Genomic DNA, 25,283 nt, shown 5'->3' with positions numbered 1-25,283 from the left:
CCCTGAGACCTCTGCAAGTATTCAGGGAGGAAAGGGAAGTGGAAATAAGACATTGCTCAGTGTGAAGAAGGCAGCCCATCCTTCTCAATAGGTGGGACAATCTCTTCTCAGTGTATTATAGGGCCAAACCTCTGCTGTGCTAAAAAGAGCTATTTTTTTCATGCACATGGAGTATGCCATTTAGCAGGTTTCTAAGAAAAAAATCCCCTTGATTTTGTTTTTTTTTTTTCAAGTTCAGCTTCTAAGAGAAGTACTCTCAGAGTGAGCAATGTTAATCTCCCTGGGCTCTGCCTTGAGTCAATGGGAAATGTTGATGCTTCAAAAAGTGATTTAGAGTTATCAGAATTTTGGTCTAAGTCTGCCGAGCAGACTGTCTCCAGGGAGAGCCGTTGGCAATTAGCCTCCTCAAGACTTCAAGTAGCCTTTGAGCATCCATCAAGTGTATAAGGTATGGGGGAAGAAGGGACCTTCTGCACAGCGAGGGATCCAAGCCCCGAGCTTTAATCAGTGGATGCCTACATCCAAGACGAATTTGTCCAGCTTTTGGAGATACTCATGAGTCTTTCATCAAATCTGGGTTCCTGTCTGAACTCATCATAATACCCACGTGTTACTAAGGAGGCAGAGGTGAAGTATTTGTACTGTGATAAAGCCGCAACCCGAACAAAGCTCCTTTGCCTAACCCATAGGACAGAAAACACCACTACACCCAAAATAACATGAGTAGTCACCAGGTGTCCCTCCCCCCACCAGTGCTGCTTAAAACACTTGAACTAAATTTGTTTTAAAGACTAAGCGTAGGGGACAGCATTGAAAAATCAAGCCAAGAGCGAAACAAAAGGATGCTCCTGAAGACAGCTCATACAAAGAAAGGATTTTCTTTCTTTTCCCTCCCTCTTCCTCTCCTTGACTAAATGAAAAAATAAGGATAAAAAGATCAATTTTTACCCAAACTTAAAGTACCAAAAATTTCTCTCCAGAAGGATATTTCAAGAAAATGATATGCATCTGGAAGAAAATGAGACTTATAATGGAAGTATTTTCTGAAGCATAACTATAGTGTTGCTAGCACAATGCTGTAATCAAGAATAATGGAGCCCTTCACCCGATATACAGGAATGGATTCAATTGTTCACCATGCACATACCTGTATTTTAAAAATGTAGTCGAAAGCTTTAACTGCCAGAAGGCTCGAGCATTAGCGCTCAGACACAAAGCAGTTTAGAAGTGGGCTCCTTCATTTATCACTCATGTAATGATTAATCTTAAATCTCAATTACGCACAAAAATAGAAGAAACCCAGCTAAACTTTTGATCCCTTACGAGTTGGTTCATCTGAAGGATAGTTCAAGATCATCCCTGCAGCATACACGGCAGTGCAGGATGATACCTGCTCTGTATTAACTCCTCCACAGCCAAGTGAGGCTTTGCAAACCTTGCAAAGGTTAAGCCTTGGACACAAACTGTTTGAGCAGGTTAAATCCTACCCTCTCCCTCTGCTTTCAGGAGAAAGGGGAAATACAGGAAAGAATAGGACTTACCTTCTTTTTGGAGTGTGATCTGTCTTCCTCTTTAGCTGCTTTGCTATTTTTCCCAGCTCTGGAAAGCTTCTGCTCCCCAGACTGCTTGATGGTGATTTTGATCTCAGGAGGGCAAATATAGTTCTCCAAGTTCTTTGGGGGCTTCTTAGCTCTCTTGGTGGTCTGGATCTTTAGTTTTAAACTCCCCTCCGTGAAGTTAGCCTCCTTGATGGAAAATTCCTGCTCTTCCAGGCCGTCTCCCGCCACCCATTTCTCACTGTCCGCATTGGAAGTGGAATCCACGTCTCTCCCAGAACCCAGCTCATCCTCTTCCTCGGGCTCCAGCCTCTCGCCGCTCACCGGGATCCCTTTCCCCGAGCCCGCCGCAGGCAGCATCGTCTCCCCCGCACAGCCAGAGGCAGGCGGAGGCTTCGCGGAGGTGACAGCGGCTGGCAGAAAGTCTGCCTCGCCCCCCCTTTGCCGGGAGCTGCCCAAAGTCTCCCTGGGCTCCATAGCAATACCGCAACACCCTGGAGTTTTGTCAGAGGGAAGGGGAGTGCAGGAGGGGATGAGGAGAGCGAGGGCAGGTACGATCCCAGGGAACGAATGGTAACTGTCTGCCGAATTCAACGTCCCGATCGCCCAGAGGCTGCAGGGAGCTCAGAAGAGACCAAATCTGCCACTGTCAAAAGAAAGGAGAAGAAAAAAAGGAAGTTAGCATGTGCACATGTATCAAACACAAGTGTGGAGATGACTGAAACAGGGCATGCTTGGGCTTCCCCTGTAGCATCTCAAGGGCCTTCCTTGAAGCAAAACGGGAACCAAGGCTGGCTGCCATTTCTGAGGCCTGGATCTGGTATCACAAAGCAAGGAACGGTAGCCACGTGTACTGCTAAAAGGATGAAAATGGTATATTAAAAAAAAATAGAAATGGTGTATAATTGCAAACTCCTGCAACTCTGGACTTGGGGAAATAAATGAGGGGGCAACCAGCTCTCCACACCCATGAACCTCCTTGTTACTTCAAAGTGCTCGCTGTCACAGGGTCTTTTAGAGGGGAAAAAACCAGAGGTAGACACTTGCTTGCCTCAGGTTAAAAAAATAACCCAGTGATCAGAGCGCAGAAAACATGGTGTTGCCCTATGAATCAAGCAGAAGAGTTTCAAACTCCCTATTTCCCCACTTCCCAGGCGAGAGAGATGTCCTTGGCTGCCAGCTATTCTAGGGGGGACTGTACTTCGGATGAACTATTCATTACACACTGGGCCAGACACACGTTGTCTGCAGCCCGAGATGCTCCCTAGGATGCTGGGGGTGCAGGAGGATCCACCTGGGTCTCCTGCAGGGCGTATCAGGGACCTGAGTATTGAGGGCAATGGAGGAAAGCTAAACTCAATGTTTTCCAGAGCTCCTCAGGCCCTTGGGTATTTGCTCTGTGGCAAAGGCTTGGGCTGAGAGAAGCAAGGACTGTGCTCTCATCCTTTCAAATGTGGGCTTTCTTTAAAACATTGCAGGTTGAACCCTGTTTTGGGTTTGTGTGGTGGGGTTTTGGTAGCAGGAGAGGGGCTGCAGGGCCGGCTCCTGTGAGAAGCTGCCAGAAGCTTCCCCGGCTCCAAGTCGGACCCGCCGCTGGCCCAGGCCGAGCCCGTCAGCGATGGTGGTCGTGCCTCTGGGAGAACGGATTTAAGACGGGGAACCTGCGGTGAGTAGGGGATCGGAATGTGAGAGGAACCCCTCTGCAGACCCCAAGGTCAGGGAGGAAGGAGGGGAGGAGGAGCGGGGGAGCAGGGGGATGGATGCCCCCAAGATGGCCGCCGCTCCCTGGGAGAGCCCGCGCTGGAGCAGGCTGGGACTGGAGGGCTGCGGCCTGCGGGAAGGCCCCACGCCAGGGAAGCTCATGGAGGACTGTCTCCCGTGGGAGGGACCCCACGGCGGAGCAGGGGCCGAGTGAGGAGTCCTCCCCCTGAGGAGGAAGGAGCGGCAGAGACAAGGGGTGAGGAACCGACCCCAACCCCCATTCCCCGTCCCCCTGCGCCGCCGGGGGAGGAGGGAGAGAGAACCGGGAGTGGGGCTGAGCCGGGAAGGAGGGAGGGCTGGGGGGAAGGTGTTCTAAGGTTTGGGTTTATTTCCCATTATCCTTGTTTCGATTTGATTGGTAGTAAATTGATTTGGGTTTTTTTTGCCCAAGTTGAATCTGTCTTTTGCCCGTGATCATAAGTGGCGAGTGATCCCTCCCTGTCCTTGTCTGACCCACTAGCTTTTTGTTGTATTTTGTCCTCATCCTACCAGGGCCAGGGCATTGGAGCGAGCAAGCAGCTTTGTTTTGCTTTGTTGCTGGCTGGGCTTAAACCATGACAAACCCTTTGAGATGGAAGCATTTGTATTTAGGACCTTACAAAGTCTCGGTCAAAGTTAATGGGAAAAGCTGATAATGTTCGGCTGAGGCAAAAGATGTATCACCCAATGACATAGGAAGGCTAAGCCACGTACCAAACATTTGGTTAAAAAAAAATCCACATAGGGTGTTTTTAAAGCCATTGAGGTGCTTGCATACACCCTCCCTAAAATCCCCCATACAGCCACCACCCATCATGGCAATCCAGTTCAGGCTACAAAATTAGCAGAAGAGTATCTCAGAGAGAAACAAAGGTATTTTCTGCCACTTTAGCAGAAACAGCTCCCTGGAGGGTCAGAGGAGTATCACTTCTGGCATACAGAAAAGGAAACAAGGCGGCACTGCCAGGAGTAGGTGCTGGGGGTGCAGACCTACCCTTTCAGCAGTAGCTCCCTGCTAGATTAGCCCTGCTACACTGCCAAACCGCACCCCTCGACCAACTGCAAGCAAGATCTGAGCACAGCCAGGGATTTCCCAGGTCACTATTAGTAGCAATAAACCGTAATGGAGAAATAAAAATGATCTTGTTACATATCACCAAATCATAACAGCGTTATCAGCGTAGACTACTCTACTTAAGCACAGCTCATCGAGAAAAGTCACATGTCCTTGTACCCCTGGCTTCTTTCTGCTTTTTAAAAATACCTTGCATGAGCTTAAAATTCAAAAAGAAGTAATAACAAGCACCTTTTATTAGTTATATATATCCACATTTCCACTGGAGTATGGCCATGGGTCACTTGTCAGACCCTGGCACATATGGCTACTAATGGAAAGTCCCAAGCATCCCAGAGTTCCATGAAATCATTGGGTGACCTCCACCCAGGTCCCAGCAGACACAAATTCAAATAAAGTTCCCATAAATAGCACAAGCTGACAGCCCAAGCACGGAAGAAAAAAAAAAAAAAAAAAAAAGGAAGAACTATTATGGAGCCTGAACTGCCATCTGGCCTTAGAGGTGGTTTCTGTAGCTCATAGTAGATAAAAGTACACCATAAAAACACTTATGCTTATGTTGCACATCTTCTGGCAATAGGGAGGAGACTCATTTCCCAGAGCTGCTGCCACTAGTCTCATTTAAGGTGATCCTGAAGAACTAACAGACCCAAGGACTCCTGTACGCCTGCCTTGACTCACCCTGAGGTCAGCAAGTCGCTCTATTTCACCGCCTGTTAAACAAGGATCCTGCTTACCTCATTCAAACCCATTTTAGGGTGGGTTAGTTAATGCCCTTACATAGTTTTGAACCTAAGTGTTTACCATGTGGTAGTCGCTAATTACTAACGCAATTAGTACATTAAAGCCACCCAGTTGCAAGGAGCTGCTCCACCTAATTGACCAACCTTGTACCTCACCTCTCCTTTGTGCCTATGGAGGTGATGGGAGTCAGGGTTACCTTCCTCTTCCAACTGGTCCAATCAGAAAAAAAAAAAAAAACAAACCAGGCCATCCTATTTATCTGCCATTTCGCATTGTTAATCTCCTTGGAGAGGGACGCAATGTACACACACTCCTGGGCTGCAACACAAACACAAGGTGGTAAAAGCTCGGCGGTGCAGCATTCCAGGGAGTTACTGCTCTGGTATGCACGCATGTACAATGGGCACTCTGTGCTGGCCTCCACCCACAGGCTTTTAACCTCTCTCACTGCTGGTAAAAAAAGAGAAAGCTTCTGGCAGACAGCATCTAGCTCAGCAGGCAGGGCAGCAGGATAAGTCTGCAACCACTAAGGGTACGGGGAAGGGACCACAGATGAACCAACCCGCTTGGGACCCTACATGGAGCGGGAGCTGAAATAAAATTCATGGCTCCGAGCTGGGAAGGGTCTTTCAGGTTTTGAGTCATTGGGTAATGTTTTATGGAGGGTGAATAAAAAGCCAGATTTCTGCTCCAAAGTCTGGTTGTGGGTCTTGGACCTAAGCTCTGGGTCACGATGCCCAAACACTCATCCCTGCTTGGCCGTGTGCCTCCAGGTCAGTAGAAACAAGCAACAGATGAATAAAGTTATTGCATTACACCAGTGTCAGGTGAGTTCATGCCAAATCCACCTTAAAATCCCACTTAAAAATATATTGGCCTCCTGTTCTGCTCAGAGCCTGCAGATGATGATATCACCAGACCCGCAGGTAGCAACAAATAACCCTGTGCTCAAACATCACGCAGAATTAACTGGGTCATTGTTTTAGGTATCTCCTTACTCTCCTCCAGGGTTAATAGTTAAATGACTTGGGTGCAGGGACATTATACTCGTCTTTCTTGTTTGGGCAGGCTACCTGTGCTTTGACTAATTAGGAAACCTCACTTCAGGCTTCTGAATGCGTAACCTCTTTTGGAAACGTCCCCATCTCCCCTCTCCAGACTGCCTGCAAGCAGAAGCGCCGAAGGGACGGCGATGAATACTTTTCCTCCAGCAGCTCTTCTGCCTTAGCTGGCAATATGCAAATCTGGAAATCTAGGGAGGAAGAGGATTTTCCAGGAGACCCTAGCACTATTTTAAACACCCGAGAGATGGAGGCTGTCTAGACTTTTAAGTGCTCACCCAAACTGCCCTTCCAGGCCTCCAAGGCTCACCAACATCAAGTCCTGTTCAATAAGCAACTTACAGAGGCATTTTACCGTCCGAATTAAGCTCCCGGAGGAAAGTGTTACCGCTAGCAGGCTTCCTGCAGTCAAGTTAAATTTGAGGAGGATAATTCACAGGTGAATGACAACAAATTTCACAGAAGTTGGCATTAGCTCTTAATTAGGGAGAGATTCACGCTTCCTCTGATAAGTACTGAGAAATAATCAAATGTCTGTGTGCTCAGCTTTGCTACAGCTGCTCACATGTTTCTTATCAGCTCCTCTGGGCACCTCAGACTCACTTCTGGAGGCAAAGGCCTGAAGTATAAGACCTCCCTTTGGGTCATACTAGATGCCTCCCATTAAGGGTTCTGAATATGCTCCCTTCTCCTGCCTCAGGCAACTGCTCATGCTTGCAAGTATTCAGATGCCAGGGCTATAAAGTGATTAAACTGAAAATTTGCTGAGGACAAAAACAGGTGAAAGCCCACAGCAGGGGGGAGAAATCCACCTATTTGGGATTCTCTATGAAGTGAAAGTGGGTATAACGCTTGGCACGGCTATTGCCCTACGCACAGGAGCAACCACATTAGTAACAAGCAAACGCTGATTAGACAAATGCAAGCAAGCCAGGTTCAGCTGCCCACGTTTGTGCTGTTGCTCTGATTTGTTCAAGCACTGGGAGCACCACTAGAGAGTTTGGAGCAAGATTAAGAGATGCTGCCCAAATCCCATAGTACACTAATCCCAGTCATGACTAGCTACTGAGACTGCATTTGCTTTATCCACAGAGTCCAAAATGCCTTAAAATGCAAAAGAAAAAAAGTTCTATTGAACAGGTTCAAGTGAGGGGAAACTGAGGCACAAATCTGAGAGTGTCATAGTGAATGTAAAGTGGAGGCCACAGCTTCTCAAGCCCCATGTCTATCATGTTGCCTTTGGATCTCACATTCTCTCATGTGACATGCAGTTAAATCTCTAATCTCTGCAAAATATCAGAAATCCTGGAAGCCTCTTTACACTCCATCTTTTTAAAACCATTCACCACAAAGCACTGGAGACTATACAGAAATATTTAATGATGAGATATCACCTTTCACTCCAAAGACTCCCCAGTTGCTTCCTTGATTATATATGCCACTGCTGAAAGGCAGCTGCCTCTGGGGCAGAGGCCAATGGACAACCCACATTACACCCGAGGGAAAGTTTTGGTCAGAAACCTGCTTTTATGAGAAGTGTCAGTGAAACTTCAGAATCCATCATGGGACATAAAAACCCAACAGCCTGGCATGCAGCAAGCTGCACTGAACTCAGTTAACCCACATTAGGAATACAAAAAAAAAAAAATAAATAAGAAGCCCCAACCTACTTCTTCAACCTAGGAATTTCAAGCGTGGTTGTGGTCGCGGTCCATGCACTACCAGATCACCAGCAGCACAAGTTTGGTGCAGATCAGGAACAGGCATCTGATCACACTTCTATCGAATGGACCAGAGCACACAAGATGAGGGTTAAGCCTTTCTTCATACCAACTTAAAGGCCGTTCCGGAGGATGGGTAAAACTTATGAGCCATAAAGCCACCATGGTGCAGACAAGTGACATAGTATGATGCAATACAATGTCTGCTGGGATAAAATTAAGTCACTGCAAATTTTTTCAAACAAATTTGAACCGGGAGAATGAGTTTATAATGGATCAGTATCATGCACCAGTAGCGTGTTTAATCTGCCGCTCAGAGCCCGGAGCTAGATTTATCGCATCTTTGGACCACAGCCTTAGTTACTTCCTGTGGCCATGATACGCTGAAAGAACAACCCAGCTTTGGCAGGGAGCTGGAAAAACGACTGTGACAGCTATTTTCCGTCCACACTATAGATCCCATAGGAAACACCCTCTCCCTTTCGCCAACTTTGCGTCAATCAGGACAGAAACAAGGCAGGACTTCCCCTTCAAGCAAAACAAATGAACGTCATCTCTTAATAAAGAATCAGAGATGGCCTGGTGAAGTCCAGATCCCAACCAGGCACAACCCTGAGCATCTTGCCCTAGGTGACCCTGCGCTGAGCTGCATGGTGGACTGGACGATCTCCAGAGCTCTTCCATCCCCAGCCATTCTGTGCTTCTGTGATGTATTATTTGGCCTCTATCTCCAGTGCTGGGCAAACAGGTCTCTCTACTGCACGACAGTTTTAAACACACTGCTAAAATTCCCATCTATAAGATATACCTGGGTATAGACACATATAAAATAGTTGTGGGTATACAACAGATACAGTATGAGATCCTCAGCTGATAAGAATAATTGGGAGTGGAATGACCATATGTGAATGCCTGTAATCCTCAGATTATCTATAAAAATAACTAACTAAGGCATGTGATTCGTTAATAGGGCAAATTAGAAGAAGGTGGTTCCCCTCTGCATGGTCCCCCTGTCTCCAACACTGCCTTTGTTCCAGTCCTTCTACCTCTGCCTCTGATTTTGCATGGGTAATATGAGGACTTTCTCTGAAGGGAAGGGATGCAAGCTCTCCCAGGTGTGGTCTACCCGCATGAAAACAAAGAGCAAGGATTAATGGCAGTTACCAGAACAACAGCAGAAATGTAATCTCCACTTGTTTCCATCAGATTGCCCCGAGTCGAAGTGCTTCCAGCCCTCTGCACCTCCGCCAGCGTGACTGAGTAACACTGACTGATGGCTCTGTCTCGATGTGCCCAAGCCCGGCAAAGGAAGCCAGGAAAAGCCACAGTGGAAGGGAAAAGACAAGATAACCTGAAGATCTCTCACAGCCAGATGAGGCTGCGAGCATCCCCCCAAGATAAGGAGACAGAAATAAATGAGAGCCCAAGTATATCCATAATTACGGAGGCATGTAAGTGTGCACATTACACACATGTGTATCTGTCTTCTCAACATAGAGGCATTAAGAGTAGATTATGGAATCATATTTGACTCCATAATTAGGTTTGAGACTCCATAATTAGATCAAATAGTCACCTTTCTATGTAAGTAACTAACTATCGTACAGCGCTGAAGGGAGGGCCAACTGAATGATTAAACAACTGACACGGCCATAAATCACAAGGCCCATAAAAGCAATACTGCCCAAGGTACAGCTGTGGCAACAGCCAGCGTAGCAAAGCACCCATCTGCGGTAGGAGGAGAGATGCCCGTCATGTTCCCAAGGACTTTTACAAGCTCCTGCCTGAGAACTGTGCCAAGGTTTTATAAATCTACTCGCTCACAACCTTAAGCTGTATCTGGGTGTCGGGGAAGGGAGTAGGGTCATCAGACCTGCAAACACCTCCTTGTGCTGATTTCTGGTCTCTAAAGGACCAACCTCCTTCCACTTGTGCCCTCTGAGACAAACACTGCTGCAGGACTGCTCTGAAGCTGGGCTCGGTTCACTGGATTTACACCTCTGAATCAAGGAATAGTGTTTGATCCTAATGACATCAAGAGCTGGCATGTCATTTTTACCCATCACCCTTGTGAAGATTAGGCCTCCGGGACACTAGAAAGCAGAATGAGATGCCAACTGTGCTCCAGCTCATTACAACACAAAAAGCTGAGCCGGGAGATTTGCTTACGTCAGGTCAACACCAGGTTGCTGAGCTCTGAGACCAAGCATCGTCACTCTCCACGTGATGTATAATCAAAGGTGACTCCTGAGATGATCCAAGAGAATACCCCGAGCTCTCTGCTGGGTGCAGCAGTGTGTGCCACTACAAGGATAAAACTTATTCCATTAACAACAGCCATAAAACTCTTTGGGGAAAAGCGTCAACGTGCAAGAGAAAGGGACTTCAAATGCTTACTCCATTCTAGCCACCTCTTGCCAAGCGCACCATCCTGGAGGTGGTGGCAGCCACTCCAGGCTACAAATGGAAAGTTTTAAGGGTATTTAGGGAAAGGTTTTTGGCACAGCGACCAGTTCACAGAAAGCAAAACCCTGCACGATTCCATCATCTGTGTTACCAAACTTTCCTAGATCGACTCTGCTCTTGGAGAGCTGCCATCAGACACAGTAGCCTCCTTCTAACACCATCGTGGTAGGGCAATAATCTCTCCTTCTCCCTCTGATCAAACATTTCCCTCTGCACCCTGAAACATGTGGAAAATGATTTCTCTGTATAAATCATTAACGAGAGGTTTGTTTTTATTTACTGCTGCTGCCACGGGACTCCTCCTTCCTCCTTTACTCTTTTTTTGCCCTCCTCCATTATTTCATTTTTGTTTGCACAAGTGCCAAATACACCAGATTTCCCTCCCTTCAGGAAAAACAGAGAAATAAATAAAATACAACAACATATCTGATAGGGAATGCACCAGGTCTTGGCTCAGCACCCACTCCTCAGAGCCGTAAGTGATGGCACAAGGAGGACCAAAAAGGCTTTGGTCCAGGATCTATCCTGTGCCCAGTCTAGAGGCTGTACAAACAACACATCCTATATTACTCAATTCTGCATGCTTCAAATGAGGCTAGGAATAAGAAAGGTTGGATTTTGTCCACGCAGGCTTGCACTGTGTGTTTCCATGCTGAGTAAGCAGTGGTGTCTTGCTTGGTGCTGTATAATGTACCAAGCATCCCCAGCACCAAGGGGTGACTGTGGGAAAATAGGGCATATAAAGGGTGTGCAAGAAGAAGAGCAATAATTTGGGGTATTTAGAGGAAGGCATTGAGACTGCTTTGCCTTGCAGAACGTATCAGTCTTTTGACTTTGAGGGAGGAGAGAGTATCTGGGTCAGCAAAACAAGAAATACCTTTAAAGCCTCACGGACTGCAGAAGAAAATGCAGGAGGCAAAAGCAGCACAGGACACAAGCGGACGTGGCTGGGTGCGTACAGGGCAAAGAGCAGCCCACGGTGCCAGGACAGCGATGTCGAGAGGCATGAATGTTAGTCAGGAGCGTGCCGGTGGGAAGACCCGAGGCCAGGAATAAAGGCAAGATAACCAACAGCTGCTGTGGGCAAAGGAAAGGAGTAGCTTCGCCTCTAATGAGGCTGAAGAGGAAGCGGTTAGAGAAGTGCTGGGAGAAGTTGAGTCAGAGGGGAGATAAGAGCCTGCTGAGTACCTGCACACCCGAAAGGCCTCTCCAGCTGAACTACTTCATTGTGCTCTTTGTGCAGCATTGCACACATCAGACTCCGTCCGAGGCGGCAAATAGGCTCAGGAGCAGCAGATTCACGACTCAAATCCCTATTCAAGCAGGACCAGGACTTTGGGTTGTTATTCCCTTGCAACGCCACTGACTTCAGGAGGATGCTAAAGGTTGGGATGGGGTCAGAATTTGGGGGAATCCAAGGTCAAGTCAGTCATGGGTGCCCCCTCTCTCCATTGACGACATATGGCTCTCTGGCTCCTAATCTGAGTCTTTCACTTAGGTCCCAGCCAAGCAGAGTTTGGTCTGTGGGCTCCGATGGGTCAAGATACCCCTGAACTGAGGCATCTGTACCACTGCTCCCCAGCTGGAGATGGATGCAGGTTTGAACAGGGTCCCAGTTCCTACTTAGGGCCACACTGCAGCTTATTGTTATTTTAATTGATGCTCACACTATTTTTTTCAGAGGTTTTCCTTAAGGGCCCTGGGAGATCCGTTCACTGAGCTAAGCCTGAAGAAAATGTTCTGGCCTGAAAGCCTCACTTAAACAGCAGCATATTTTAAGAGCAGATGTGTCTTCAACTCTGATAAAAGGATGGAGGAACAGGACCTATGTTTCTGTGACTACCTCTTATGACACAGAATTGGGATCTAATGTAGCCAGCACCTATAGCAAAGGCTATTTATGACACTTATCCAGCAGGATTTGTAGGGACAGTGCCTCTCTCTTTAAGCCAACAGACTGAAAGATCTCCATCGACTTTAGGATGCCTACAATGACACTTTTGATTTGTCATGGCATCAGAAACCATGACCTCCATTTTTTGGTCCCATTCACACACCAAAAGAAGACAGAGGCCTTCAACAAGCCCTATGTTTATATCCATTTAGCAGCTCAAAGTCAAGCAGGTTAGACTGCTGCCCTGTTTAAAAGCATGTGGTTAGAATAATTTAAAGGGGAAAAGTGTTTCCTCTTCTTCCCCCACTCTCACTTCTTCTGAATAAATTGGAAAAAAAAAAAAGGAACAGCTGACAGCAGGAGAGAATTTACTCAACCTTTCAGGAAGAAAATTGTCATCAAGCAAAGAGAAAGCATGACATTTTTCAGCCCATTAGGTAAAGGTTTATGCAAGTTTCAAAGATGTGAATATATGGCTTAATATTTTAAACTGTTTTGCAACCTTAGGAACAATGGGCATATATAATAGCACTTTACCCAGATGCCTGCTATAATACTTTACATGTATACAATCCCGTTCGAACACTTACTAAACTCCCCCAGTTAAGCTTCACATCTCTGATCCCTTCTGAAAAAGAACTGAAGAATTCAGCAGAGAATTATTCCCCTGTGCAGAATTCTATTGAATCCCCACTATAGAGCTCCATAGGAAGGCTTTAGAGAGAAAAAGAAAAAAAAAGGGGAAAAAAAAAAAAAGAAAAAACTACAGGAAGGATTTCCTTGTCTAGCAAACTAATAGGATTTCAGAGGAGTTTCAGTGGAAACCCCATCGCATTCTCCAAAGCCAAAAATTTAGCAAGACTCAAGGAGTGGTAGGCATGGATCACAGCATCACTCCAGAATACACTGAGTCTGGAAACACACAGGGAAGTTAGGCCAGTGTCCAAGTCTTAGAAATCACACCAGTAGGATATTCAAGATATGTGGATTCATATGGAAGAAAGACATGCCTGTAACGCCTTGCAGCTTGACCTCTGGTTTGAGTATCATCATTTTCTCCTTTCCATCTTAAACCCAACTTCCCCATCTGCTAAAATACTAGGACAGAAACAGAATGATTCATTGTATACATATATATCTCTCAGTTTTAAAGGTTAAGGCTAACAAAAATTTCAAAGTAACATAAAACCTCAGGCTTCCGATCTTTAACCCATCTCTAATTTTGAGGTATTTAAGTGAGTCCTGGGTTACCCCACGCTTGCCTACCACACATTCTTCTGAACAGCTTTCCCAAGCACTATTACAGGAGATACTGTACTACAGTAGAGGAAACTGCTCTCATCGCTGCCACATTCATAGAGCCCTTAACTGCCCAGGACTGCACAGCAACCCTTACCGAAAGGAATTCTCTCCTTCAGAGGCAGTGAAAAGCTAAGTTGGTCACCCCACAATGGCATTTAGCCATGACCCCAGCACCCCACTCTGCTGGGCACTTGCATCCCAGTATATCACGCATGGCAGAGCCAAGCCTTGGGCCACGCTGTGCTCTGGTATTCACCAGGGCAGGTCAGAGCCTTGCCACCACCTTCTGACCTCGCGTTTGCATGGAAATCGGTCTCCTCCTGCATGGCTTTTCCATACACTGAGCTTGCTTTCAAAAAAGCTCATCAGACTCACCCTCAGCCCTACATAGGGAAGACAACTCAGACTCATCCTTATCATCTGCACAACTCCATTTTTCCCTGCCAGACCCCTGTGCTGGATGGACATGTACACGAGTCCCACTGCTGTCCCCACTCATAAGCAAGAGTAAACCTGACCCTGGGATCTGTGAGCAATACCAGTGACTGTATTCCCAGAGTACTTCTCTGGCCACCTTCCTGTTTTGTCATCTGTGTTTCAGCCCCATCACTTTCCCCTTCATACCTGAAGTCAACAGGGTCATCGTCACACACGGGCAATGGCACACGGGTTCGGTGGACAGGCAGCCGGGCAAATAGCATAGAGATACAGAGGCCTGAGACCTTGCAAAGATCCCCAGCTAGACTTGGAAGTAAACTAGACCAGTAAAGATCATAATCAAGCCTGGATCAAATCCCCCCAAATCCTCACGGTGTTTGAAGTCCAGAATTTTGATTTGGCCTTTTGGAGAGAGAACTGACTAACCTGAGAACTCTTCAAAATTTTCAATTTCATAAAAGACAACAAAAGCCTAAATGAAATAATGTCAGAAGATTGCTTTTCATATCCAGCTGCCCCACAGCTTACAGTAAAAGCTCATCATTGTGTTTGGACAATCTGTGCTGCAAAGTAAATCCAACTCCAAAAGGGCAAAATAACCCCTAACTCTGCTCCCTCTCAAGAGCTGATAAACAGAAATTACCACCCCCTACTTCCTTCACACATTTCCTCAGCTCTGAAAGACAAGCTGCATTATTCACTGACTGCTGTTATTCAATTTAAGAAATGACTTTGCCTTCCTCCCCCCCCCCCCCCCACCTATTTATCCCCCTCACTCTGCTCTCTCTACGACCAGTTAAACGTGAATGCAGAATCCAGGTGCCTGTTGGGGAGCTGCGCTTGTTCCCAGCATCCAGCACATCTCTGAGCATGTCTGAAGACACAATGAACTTTTGAAGCCACATCAAGTGAAGGCTTCATGTTGGGAGAAGGAGAAAGAAACTGTCTCTAAGGATTTGAGCGAGCCTCAGAAGCAACCGTGCTAACAATGCAGGCTTGCAACCCGGTTTCATGCCCGTATCAGAAAGTAAAGCAGTCCCAACCTCAAAAGTTTGGAAATCGTTTTCAGATCTGACAGTCCCCTCAGGCTAAAACCTGGAGTTGAGGGGTTTTAAAGCCCATCTTTAATCAAGGTGACAATTTCCTAAAAGGATGAGTCATTTTATTTCCTCAACAATAATAACAGGAAAGGAAACTTTTTTTTTTTTTAATCAAGTGGGAAAGAGAGAAAGTAACGAGAACAGAACCTATAATAGCAGCAAAACCAGTCCCAGCAGAAACCACAAGCCCTGCAGCAAAACCCTGGGAACTTTCTCCGCTAAAGTTCTCCCACAGACTGTCGCCTTACTTGCTAGGCTTTGGACTAGCTCTGAACCTTGGATTGCTGCTGCCCTAAGAGTGCCTGGACTTCCCAGCACCAAGGCTAGATTTCACTGTGGGTTTCATCTGACTGTCTTTTATTTTGTACACAGATTTGACGCCCTTCTTTCACCCTCAAATGCATGCTTAATCGCAGCACTTACACGCTCAAAACCCTGTGTGCCTGCATGTTATGGTAGGCAAAAATGACACGCTGAGTTTTCTGAACATGGCTTAAATCTTATTCAATTGGCCCTACTGCAGACCATGCATCATGGAGCACGTTTTGGCAGTTATTAATGCTGCCTTTCAACATCATCGCAGACCCACAGATCACAGATACTCCATAGATGGGTAGTTAACGGGGAGCAAGAACGACCGCCTAGGCATATGGTTAAACAAATCAGTCATCAATTCACTGGGACAGCTTTCATTTCCATCACAGCAATCTGTTGGATCCCAGAACTGTTTTTACGTGCTTCATTAGACAATAGCCTTTCTTGCTACTACTTGGGTCAAGAGTCAAAATTGCTGTGTAATTGCAAGTCTCGGAGCACAAGGCAAGAGTTTTTCAGTCCTGGAGGGTGTTGTCCAAAGGGGAAAGAAAACAGAAGGGAAAGATTATGTGTGAGCAATTGAGCCCTACTGAGAGGGCAAAAAAAGTCACTGAAACTGGGATTAGCCAAATCTTGTAATGGAAAACAAGAGTCCTGTTGGTAAGCTGGCACTTACACCTAAGAGATGTGCATGCTGGGGAAAAGGAGCTCAAAGGATGGGTCAAAACAGACCAGAAGAAGAGATTAAGCAGCATCTGAAGCCAAAAACTGATGGTTGGACCTTTTCAAGCATTTAACTCCTTGAGTTAATTAAGCACGTGGCAATAGCAGTTGTTAAAAAAGAACAGTTCCCAGCTTAATCAAAGTACATTATTGGAAATGATACTGAGCAACCTCAGTAGAGAAACCCAGTAAATATCAAGTCAAGCTAAATAGCTCAGTTATGATCATTATTAATAATAAATCATGGCCACTGTTTCTTTTGTTTGCCAACAACTAGCATAGTTTATGGCTCTGCACAAACCTAACACACCATTTTATTACATTTCAGAGAGTGCATCCTCCTAAAATGATAATGTGTTAATAATCTATGCCGGGCTTTTTGGCAGGAACCAAAGAGCTCAAACAACTTGAAATAACATCAGCAAAAAATTATTTATTCCCCATCCCTAGTTGCAGAGAAAACAGAGGTTTTCTTGGCTCAGTTACTTCTCAATAGATTTCTGGTTTCAATTAAAACTTTGAGTCTGAGAAGTTAAAAAAAAAAAGCCAAAGCCAATAAGAGATGGAAGAGAAGTCTCCATTCACTGAGTGTTTCTGCTTCCCCCCCCTCCGCTTTTACATAACCCTTCTGAGCTAAGAGCAGAGATTGAAGTACAACTTCATTGTTAGGAGGGTTTTTTTCTCCTTTCAGCTAAAACCCAAATGGAGATGAAAAAAGTTTCTCCTCGGAGTGGAAGGAGCTTCTGACCGAGGGCGATAATCTCAGCGAAGGCCGAGGAAACGCAGAAAGGTGTGCGTGAAACAGCCACTTGCACATTTTCCCTGACGGGCATTTTTTTCTCCTGTGGACGATAAAAGGTCCTAGACACTTGTTTCCTCAGGTTCGCCCTATCCCTGCCTAACGTTAGACGGCCGATTATATCATTACTGTAAGCCTGCACCAAGTTAGTCCTGGCTGCAGGGGCTGTCGGATCAATAATTTTTCCCATTTGGCTCCCTAATATTCAACACGGGATTGAATTTGCCAGCAGTCCTTTACCCCTGAAATCCTCCTGTCAATACGAAAAGGATCACATTACTTTCCCTGACAGCAGAGGACTAGCAGGCTCAGCGCTTTGCTCGCCTCGCACATCCTTTGCCGTTTGACAGATGGACATATAAGGCGACACGGCGGGTGTGTCCCCCCCAAAAATACCCCCGACCCGGCCTGGCACGGCCCCGGCAGGGCCACCACGGCCCCGCAGCTAATGAAACACCTCTGCTTGCGGGAAGGGGGGGGGGGAATAAGAACACCCCCCCCCCCCCCCCTTCTCCTTCCCTCCTCGCCGGTCGCATTTGCTTGTAGCGGACTCCTCCCAGTGCCCAGCTCGGCTCGCCGGCCTCACGGCAACCACAGACCCACATCCCCAGCCCGGGGAGGGGGGCACTGGGATGGGTGGGTGGGTAGTGCCCCCCCCCCCAGCTCCTTCCCCATGCCCCCCCCCCTTCCAATGCACATTCTCCTCCCCCGCGGGGAATCCCCCTTCATCTCTGCTTGCAAACCCCACAGGGGACCGGGGACCTGCCCGCCCGGGGAAGGGGGGGGGGGTGGCCGGGTCTGGGGGTGTCGTCGTCCCCCCGATACCCCCCCTTTAGGCTGCCGCTGCCCGGGTGCGACTCCCCGGTGGTGTAAACGGCCTTTTAGCATCAGGCGTCAGGCCCGAGATTATCAGTGCCGTTTATTTGAAGCGGAAACGAATCGGAAATCCTTCTCTCAACTGCTTTTTTAGACATAGAAATACACCCAGGCGGGGGCAGGCAGCGCAGGGGACGGCCAGTGTCCGCGGTGATGGGCACACACTCCCACTCCCACACTCCCACACGGGTGGGAGGGGGCCCCCCGCCTCACCGGAGGGACCTGATTTCCCGCTGGGGGATAACCCGGCGAGGAAGGGGTGGGAGTGGGAGTGGGAGTAGGAGTGGGAGTGTGAGTACGGAGGTGAGCAGGGAGCCTTGAGCCAGGGCTGGAGTTGACAATAGCCGCCCGCGGCTGCAGGCTGCGTTTTGTAACCCCCCCTCCAAACCAAACCACCCCCCCTTCCCAATAATATAAGCGATATTTAAACCGCCCAAAGCTGAACTCCGCTTCCACCCGGAGGGGGGGGGGGGGGGAGAGAGGGGCCACCGGGGGCTGCAATCACCGGCTTATTAATAACCATTATTAACGCGCCTCACTTCGCTACCGAGCAGGGGGAGCGGGGGTGGGGGGGGTCCCACATTGCTAATTACTCCCCCCCCTTTCTCCACCCCCCCCCCCCCCCAGCTCTTTGCTCCTGCAAATTGCCGCTTTTCGGGGCTGCGTGTCCTTTTCAATGTCAAAACAAGAGCGGGGACCGAGGCGGCCGCCCCGGGGCACCGGCGCTTCTTCCCCCCCCCCCCCTCCCGGTCTCGCCCCCTCCAGCGCCGAGCACCACAGCGGACCCCCCCCCCCCCGCACAATCACACTCACACACACTCACACACACACAAAAATCCCCATAAGGTTACAGTGTTGCTCTCTAGCTCCACTTAACCTGCAATTTACGAAGCGGGGGGGGGCGAGAGGGGGCTCCCCCCCCCTTTTCTCCTTTCCACACGCACACACATAGCTGCCACCTACCCCCGGCGCTGTCGGGGGAACATATATAGGGTACCAAAGGGGTTGGGGGCAAGGGGGGGGGAATAAATACATTATGCAAACTCCTAGAAAAATTGCAACCTCTTCCCAGCAGCAAGGTTTTACCCCCCCCAACCACACACATACACCCCCCCCCCCCCCCACCAGCCACAAAGCATGAGGAGGGAAGGGGTCGGAGGGGGAGAGGAGGACTCGCATGCATTGCACAGCGGAGAAATATCCCCCCCCCCCCCAATAAATAAAGCCCTTTCCGCGCCATTGCAAAGTCACAACACGAAAAAAAGGAGACGACATTAACTTTTGCATGCAGAGGGGAAAAAGGGGGGGGGGGAGGAAGGGAAAAGAGAGAGGGGTAAGACCCTCCTGCAATCCGGATCATCAAGACAGACCTTTCCTCGATGGCTCAGGTTTTTTGTTGCTTTTTTTTTTTTTCCTTTTTTTTTTTTTTTCCCCCTTTACTAACCCATATCCCCAAAACGGCAGCGGGGGCTTCTTAGCAGCTTCCTCTTCTTCTTCTTTCTTCCTCCTCCTCCTCCTCCTCCTCCACCACCACCACCTCCTCCTCCTCCTCCCTCGGATTCCCCCCTTCTTGTCTCTTCTCTTTTAGATCCCGGTTTCAATCCCTCGCCACAGCCCCCAAAGGTGCTTTTGCTTGTGTTGCGGCAAACCCATGGCGGTGTTCATCTGTCAGATTAGGGGAGCGCACGGCCGCGCAGCACACGCAGAGCGGAGAGGGAGGAGGGCTGGGGGGGGGGGGGAGGAGGAGGAGGAGGAGGAGGAGGAGGGAAGGCACCCGGGGAGAGGGAGATGGACGGACAGCCAGACGGATAGATAGCTCGATAGATAAATGATAGATAGATAAATAGAGCGAGATAGAGCGAGAAGGGGGGAAAATGGCGTCTTGGAAGCCGGAATCCCGGAGTAAATCAAATTAACACGCAACACCCAGAGCAGTCCCGGCTAATTTTAGCAGGATCCAAAATAAAATGAAAAGGAAAAGGGGGGGTGGGATGGAGGAGAAGGGGGGGGTGAAAGAAAGGAGGGGGGGAGGAGAAAAAAAAGGGGGAGAGAAAAAAAAAAGAAAAAAAATCAATGCACTGGATAAAATCCTGGATTTGAAATCGATGGAGCTTGTCTCTGGCTTTCTGGCTCTCTCGCTTTTTCTTTTCTTTTCCTTCTTTTTTTTTTTTGGAGGGGGGGCTTTTTTTTGCTTTCTGTTTGTTGTTGGTGGTTGTTTGGGGGCCTTTTGAAGGGGGGCGAGGGGAGGAAGCGTTTTCGGTTTTGCTTTTCCCGGCGAGGAGTTGTTTGTTTTTTTTTTTTTTTAAAAAAAAAAAAAAGAAAAAGAAAGAAAGAGCAAAACCCCCGCGACGACGAGGAAAAAAAAAAGGCTGCTTTGGCGGCGAGGAAGCTTTTTCCTTTTATTCCGGCTCTCTCGTTCTCTCCGGAGCGGGCCCGTACTGGTGCCGGAGCTCCGGCGGGCTGCGGGGCTGCGCCCGCCCGCTCCCCGGGGGAGGGCAAAGGGGAGGCGGGGGAATAAGAAAAAAAAAAAAAAAAAAAAATCCACCCCCTTTGCCTAACGGGCACGGGATCGATGCTCACACACACAGAGACAGACACAGCCCCCCCCCCCCCCTCCTCGCTGAGAGTACAGTCTCGGTAAGGGGGGCGTCTGCTTTTTTTGCTCCCCGCTGGATTTTCCTTTCTCTGTCCTTTATTTTGTCTTTTGGTCTGGTTCCCCCCCCTCCTCCCCTCTCTCTCTCTCCCTTTCCCTCCCTGCAAGGGGCGGCGATTTGTTTAAGCAGATCTGGGGGCTGATGGCTCCGTCTCTCTCTTTCCTCTGTTTCTCTCGGAGTCCTGCAGCACTGGGGCGGGGGGGGGGAATAAATGGTAATGATCAGGCACACACACACACACACAGAGACACAGACACACACTCGGTGTGGCTGCAATGCTCAGCCCTGGGTTAATGTACTCAACAGTGCCACTACCTGACACAACAGCAGCAGTGATGGGGGCAGGGGAGAAAAGGCAGAGAAGGTGAGACTCGGGTTAGTGGCATTTATCCCACTCCAATCTCTCCCACGCCCCCCCCCCTTTAAGCCCCCACCCCATCATTTTCACAGCGCAGCCCCTGCGGGCTCATGACCTATGCGGGAGATTTTGGGGGTCCAGCGGCTGCTCTTCAGACCCGAGGTGAGGAATCCCTCTCCGGGGCTGGGGGAGACAAGCGAGGACCCCCAACACCTCTCTGAAGGATTAAAGCCCCTTGCCCCCCCCTTTCAGTATGAAGCAGTAACAATGCCCAAAATCCAGCACAAATTCAGCCCCGGGACAGGGGAACTGTGCAAAATCCAAATCCTTGGGCTTTTTCTTTCCCTGCTCTGCCAGCGGTCTTGATGATGCTGCCGTTTGCTTTGCCAGTTTGGTGAAGGTTTACTCACAGGAGTAAATCGTTGGCTTGCCTGAGTGATGAGTAGGAACCCCCAGAAAAGGGAGGGTTTGTGGGATGGAACTGTGGAAGTGGGCTTACAGGTGAAGGTAACATCAGGGGGGAGTAGGGATTACCCCCCCAGATACCTCTGCATGTTTGATCCCTTGCAGAGATGGTGCCACAGGAATCCCTATCCCAGAGTGCTGCAGGAGGCTCAAAGTACACCGAGTTTTTCCCTGTTGTTATGGGACAAATCGCAACCGCAGGCCATCATCCGAGTCACCTGAATTCAGGGTTCAACTGATGCAAGCACTACCTGGGTTGATCCCCACCAGCCACGGAGGCTTATTCATACGCCGCGATCCCTTAAATGTGTAGCGACAGATCTACGACACAGGTCCCAAGCTAACACCAGCTGGGTAGGAGAGCTTTGCGTGGTCCGCAAGATGCCAACGTAGCCCTCAGCAACTCTCAGCAGACTCAACTCCAAGGGTGAGTATGTGCCCTCAGCCCCACCGTGTTTCCTCGTGTTTTCTGGGAAAAGCTCCTGGATAAAAACCACACCAAGCCATTGTTTCCCTTTGGATGTCTCCATCTGACTGACCTCTGATGTGATACCTACAAATCCCAAACCGATGAGCTTCGGTAGAGGCAACAGGCTGTGCCCATCCTTCTTTTCTTACGGTCCTTTCCTCCCTCTTCTCTCCACCAATAGGAGAAAACAAATAAACAAATCAATAAAATACACAAAAAACCGATGGCCAACAGATCAACTCCACCTCCATCCCAAACAAATATGCAACTCAAAAACTTTTGAATTGGAAATGTCACACTGAAAATGTTGACATTTCTGATTGAAACCAAACAGGAATTGTCATTTCGAATCAGCGCTTTGACGTGGAAGGGAGGCTTGTTTGTTTAAATTAAATCACCCAACTGGAGCTACGTTTTGTCATTTTGCATCCGAATAAAACAAAAAGAAATAGTTTCAACATTTCTTGGCAGAGCTGCCAGTGACATTTTCCTGTGAAGAATTTTGGTTTTCAAAACTTTTGGCAGGTAAACTCTGTGTGTCGAAGAGCTCCATTGACCATCGTCTTCCTCCTTGGAAAAAGCCAACACATGGTTATGAAATAATTGATTTGATTGGATTAACACAGAAAACCAAATTATGGACCAAAATATTAAAAAAAAAAAAAAGAAAAAAATCACTTCTGATTTTCCTTTTTTTAGAAAATAGTGTTTTGTTTATATTTAATAAGTTTGGGATAAAAAGCATTTTGTGAGCCTTTGCTCTTTTTATCTTGTATTTCTTTTCTTCTGGAGAGTGTACATGTACATATAGAAATGTATTTAAGCAACCCCACTTAAATAATTTCAAACTGAGAAGTTCACTTTGGGAAGTAATCAAGATAATGACTTATTTAATGCTCACTTTTACTTTGAAAACATGGGGGAGTCTAAAATTATAATAATAAAAAAGCCTCAAAACTGCTAAAGGAAGTTTTTGATTAACCCAAAGTTATTTTTAGGCCTGTCTTATGTATAACTGGAAAAAAAAAAAAATCACACCTGGTTACCTGTAGACCTCAAACTCTGAAAAGACCCATCAGGATAAATTTAATAAGCAGAAAAAGACCCATTCCTTTGAGTGGTCACCTTGTAGGACGTGTGTGCATAAATCATTGTGGATCAGGGTTGACATCAAAGGTTTTCTTACCTATGGTTTTGTCCTCTAGATCTAGAACTTTTTTCTTTTTTAAAAAAATCTCCTCCCTCTGACTCTGCTGTGTGTCAAGGAGTTCATACAATGTAAGTGGATAATCTGAAAAAGGAAATTTCCTTCTCTTTGTTCTTTTCACTTAAAAAACTACTATGGCATTCATAAAGTTGCTTTGGTTCCTGCAGCAGACCTGAGATGAGTTTCCTATTTGTGTCTAACAACCTGTACATAACCTTGACTCCATGAGACAGGCAGATGTTTTATAATGAAGGCCATGAGCCTGTTATTTTTATATAAATAGCATATTGAGTTAAATATGCATATAAGACTTTCTAGGTTCAAGGTATGAACTAGTATTATGCAGAATTATGGGGTGATTTGTAAGTTAATGTGAAAGAAAATATGTGTCTTGCAAGGCTTCCAGTAAAATACTGGTAACACTTTATATGATTCAAAAATACAAACAAATCATTAAAAATAACCATTTGCAATTGTTTTAATTGCTTAAATCAGATCAGTTTTCTTATGGGTTTTAGTTTCTCAGCTGTCTAGCGCACAGTCCTCAGCTTTAAATAGACGATATCTATCTATCTATCTCATCTATCTATCTATCTATCATCTATCTATTTATCTATATACACACACATAAACTCTTAGACATAATTAGCAATTCATTGTATCCCACTACAATGTAAGTGATGAGCAATTATATTCCAGGACAGTTGAAAACAGGGGGGAAATGTGAATTCGTTTCAATCCTCTCAATTTTTGCTCAAGAATTGGAAATCCAACTGTTTGAACAATTGGCCCCAAAATAGAAATAACAGTGATTTTTAAAGTTGCCCTTTTGTTTTGTAAATCCCTCAGACATGTGCTATCAAGTTTCAACATTGTTTTGTGAACAATGGCGGGCAAGAATCAAAATTCAGGGCCAAGGGATTGGAAACCAAGTGCAAAACTAATTTTAGAAGACATAAACCCCATCTTTTGGTTGATTGTCCGTGGGTTTAGGATATTTATACCCCCAGCATCCCCAACCATTTCTCTCGTATGTTATTTGGATAACTCAGTACTGTTGTCCCTATCTCAGCATCTTCTTGGTATTGACAAAGGCTGTGCCATGCTAACTACTGTCCAAAACCAAAAGAAAAAGATTTTGTCTCCAATTTCTCAGCCAGGACAATTAGAAGAAAACCTTGGTAGCTTAGCAACATTGTATTACAGCGTGGGAGATGACCGCATGGGTGGCTCAGGTTCAAGTTCAGACTTTCTTATCTATCAGATCTTTCCGCAGCTTTCTTCCCCCTACAGAGCCAGTGACTAAACATTTCTCTGTAATCAGGCAGCACACAAAAGTTGTAGGGCTCAATGATGCCGCGCTTGCTGACACACCAGCAGAAGACCAGGACCTGCCCTTTGCTCAGGCTGCTCAGACATGCGAGTCCTTCTGAAAACCTTTGAATGTTTGCCTCCTGTAGCTCTTTCAACATCCATCAGTTTTGTTACCGCTCTTACAGTTGTGGTTATATTTCGCAGTCTTTCCTTGAGCAAACAAGTAACTCTGATCTTGTAAGAGCGCAAAATTCTTTCCCTCATAAATAACTTCAAAGAAACTAATTACTAATAAGCATAAAAATCTACCCTGGATTCTCATGTGCATTGTTGATCTACGATGGTGTGGATTTCAATCACAGTTTTCATACTGATTACAATTTTGCATATATATGTATATATAGCCTTGAATATACATAGTTATATATATTTAAGGCTTTATAAACTAATACAGAAGCAGTAACCTGAATAAGAAGCACAACACATTGGCAGAAACATAACATCAGTCAATGAAGCACAGGACCGGCAGGAGGTAATTTAAAGCTACATAATTTAGGATAGGGAGTGAATGGAAATACTGGATCTGCTTGGGAATTCCAAGTATAAAGAATTGTTTAATCTAGCTAGGAAAGTCATAAAAGGAATTGATAACTAGAAGTTGAATTCAGAGAAAAGATCACATTGCAATGAAGATGTACGTGGTTCATAGTGATTAATCATTCCAGAAACTTAATAGGAGGATTGGTAAAAATCACCATTTCATGACATTTTGAGGTTGGAGACTGCATGACTTTCTAGAAGATATGTTTTAGCCAAGCAAAAGTAATTGGGTTCAGGACAAGAGCAGACATGAAATGAGTTAAGAACTGCCTAACTGACAGATCTCTGAAAGTAATTGTCAGTGCAGAATTATTGTCAAAGAGGAGTGTTACTAGAGTTTTCCCTTATGCTATTCATCAGTGATCTGGAAGTAAATATAAAAGTACTCCTGATGACATTTGTAGAT

At 46.7% G+C, this 25,283-nt stretch overlaps 1 protein-coding gene across 3 annotated transcripts in view; it reads right to left on the bottom strand.

The window, feature by feature from the left end:
• SETBP1 (SET binding protein 1) overlaps positions 1–19,771 on the bottom strand; it is a 265,135-nt gene extending 245,364 nt beyond the window's left edge. For all 3 annotated transcript variants that reach the window (XM_052777332.1, XM_052777333.1, XM_052777334.1), the window contains exons 1-2: positions 19,255–19,771; positions 1,542–2,202 (exon numbers count right to left, since the gene is read on the bottom strand). In XM_052777332.1, the coding sequence (XP_052633292.1) occupies positions 1,542–2,033 (492 nt within the window). In that variant the 5' untranslated portion in view covers positions 2,034–2,202; positions 19,255–19,771. The remainder of the gene's footprint in view (positions 1–1,541; positions 2,203–19,254) is intronic.
• Between the last annotated feature and the right edge of the window lie 5,512 nt (positions 19,772–25,283).

The sequence above is a fragment of the Harpia harpyja genome, chromosome Z (assembly GCF_026419915.1).
Source record: "Harpia harpyja isolate bHarHar1 chromosome Z, bHarHar1 primary haplotype, whole genome shotgun sequence".
NCBI classification, from domain to species: Eukaryota; Metazoa; Chordata; class Aves; order Accipitriformes; family Accipitridae; genus Harpia; species Harpia harpyja.
The sequence above is the reverse complement of the archived record's forward strand: the minus strand, read 5'-3'. Positions and strand labels throughout refer to the sequence as shown.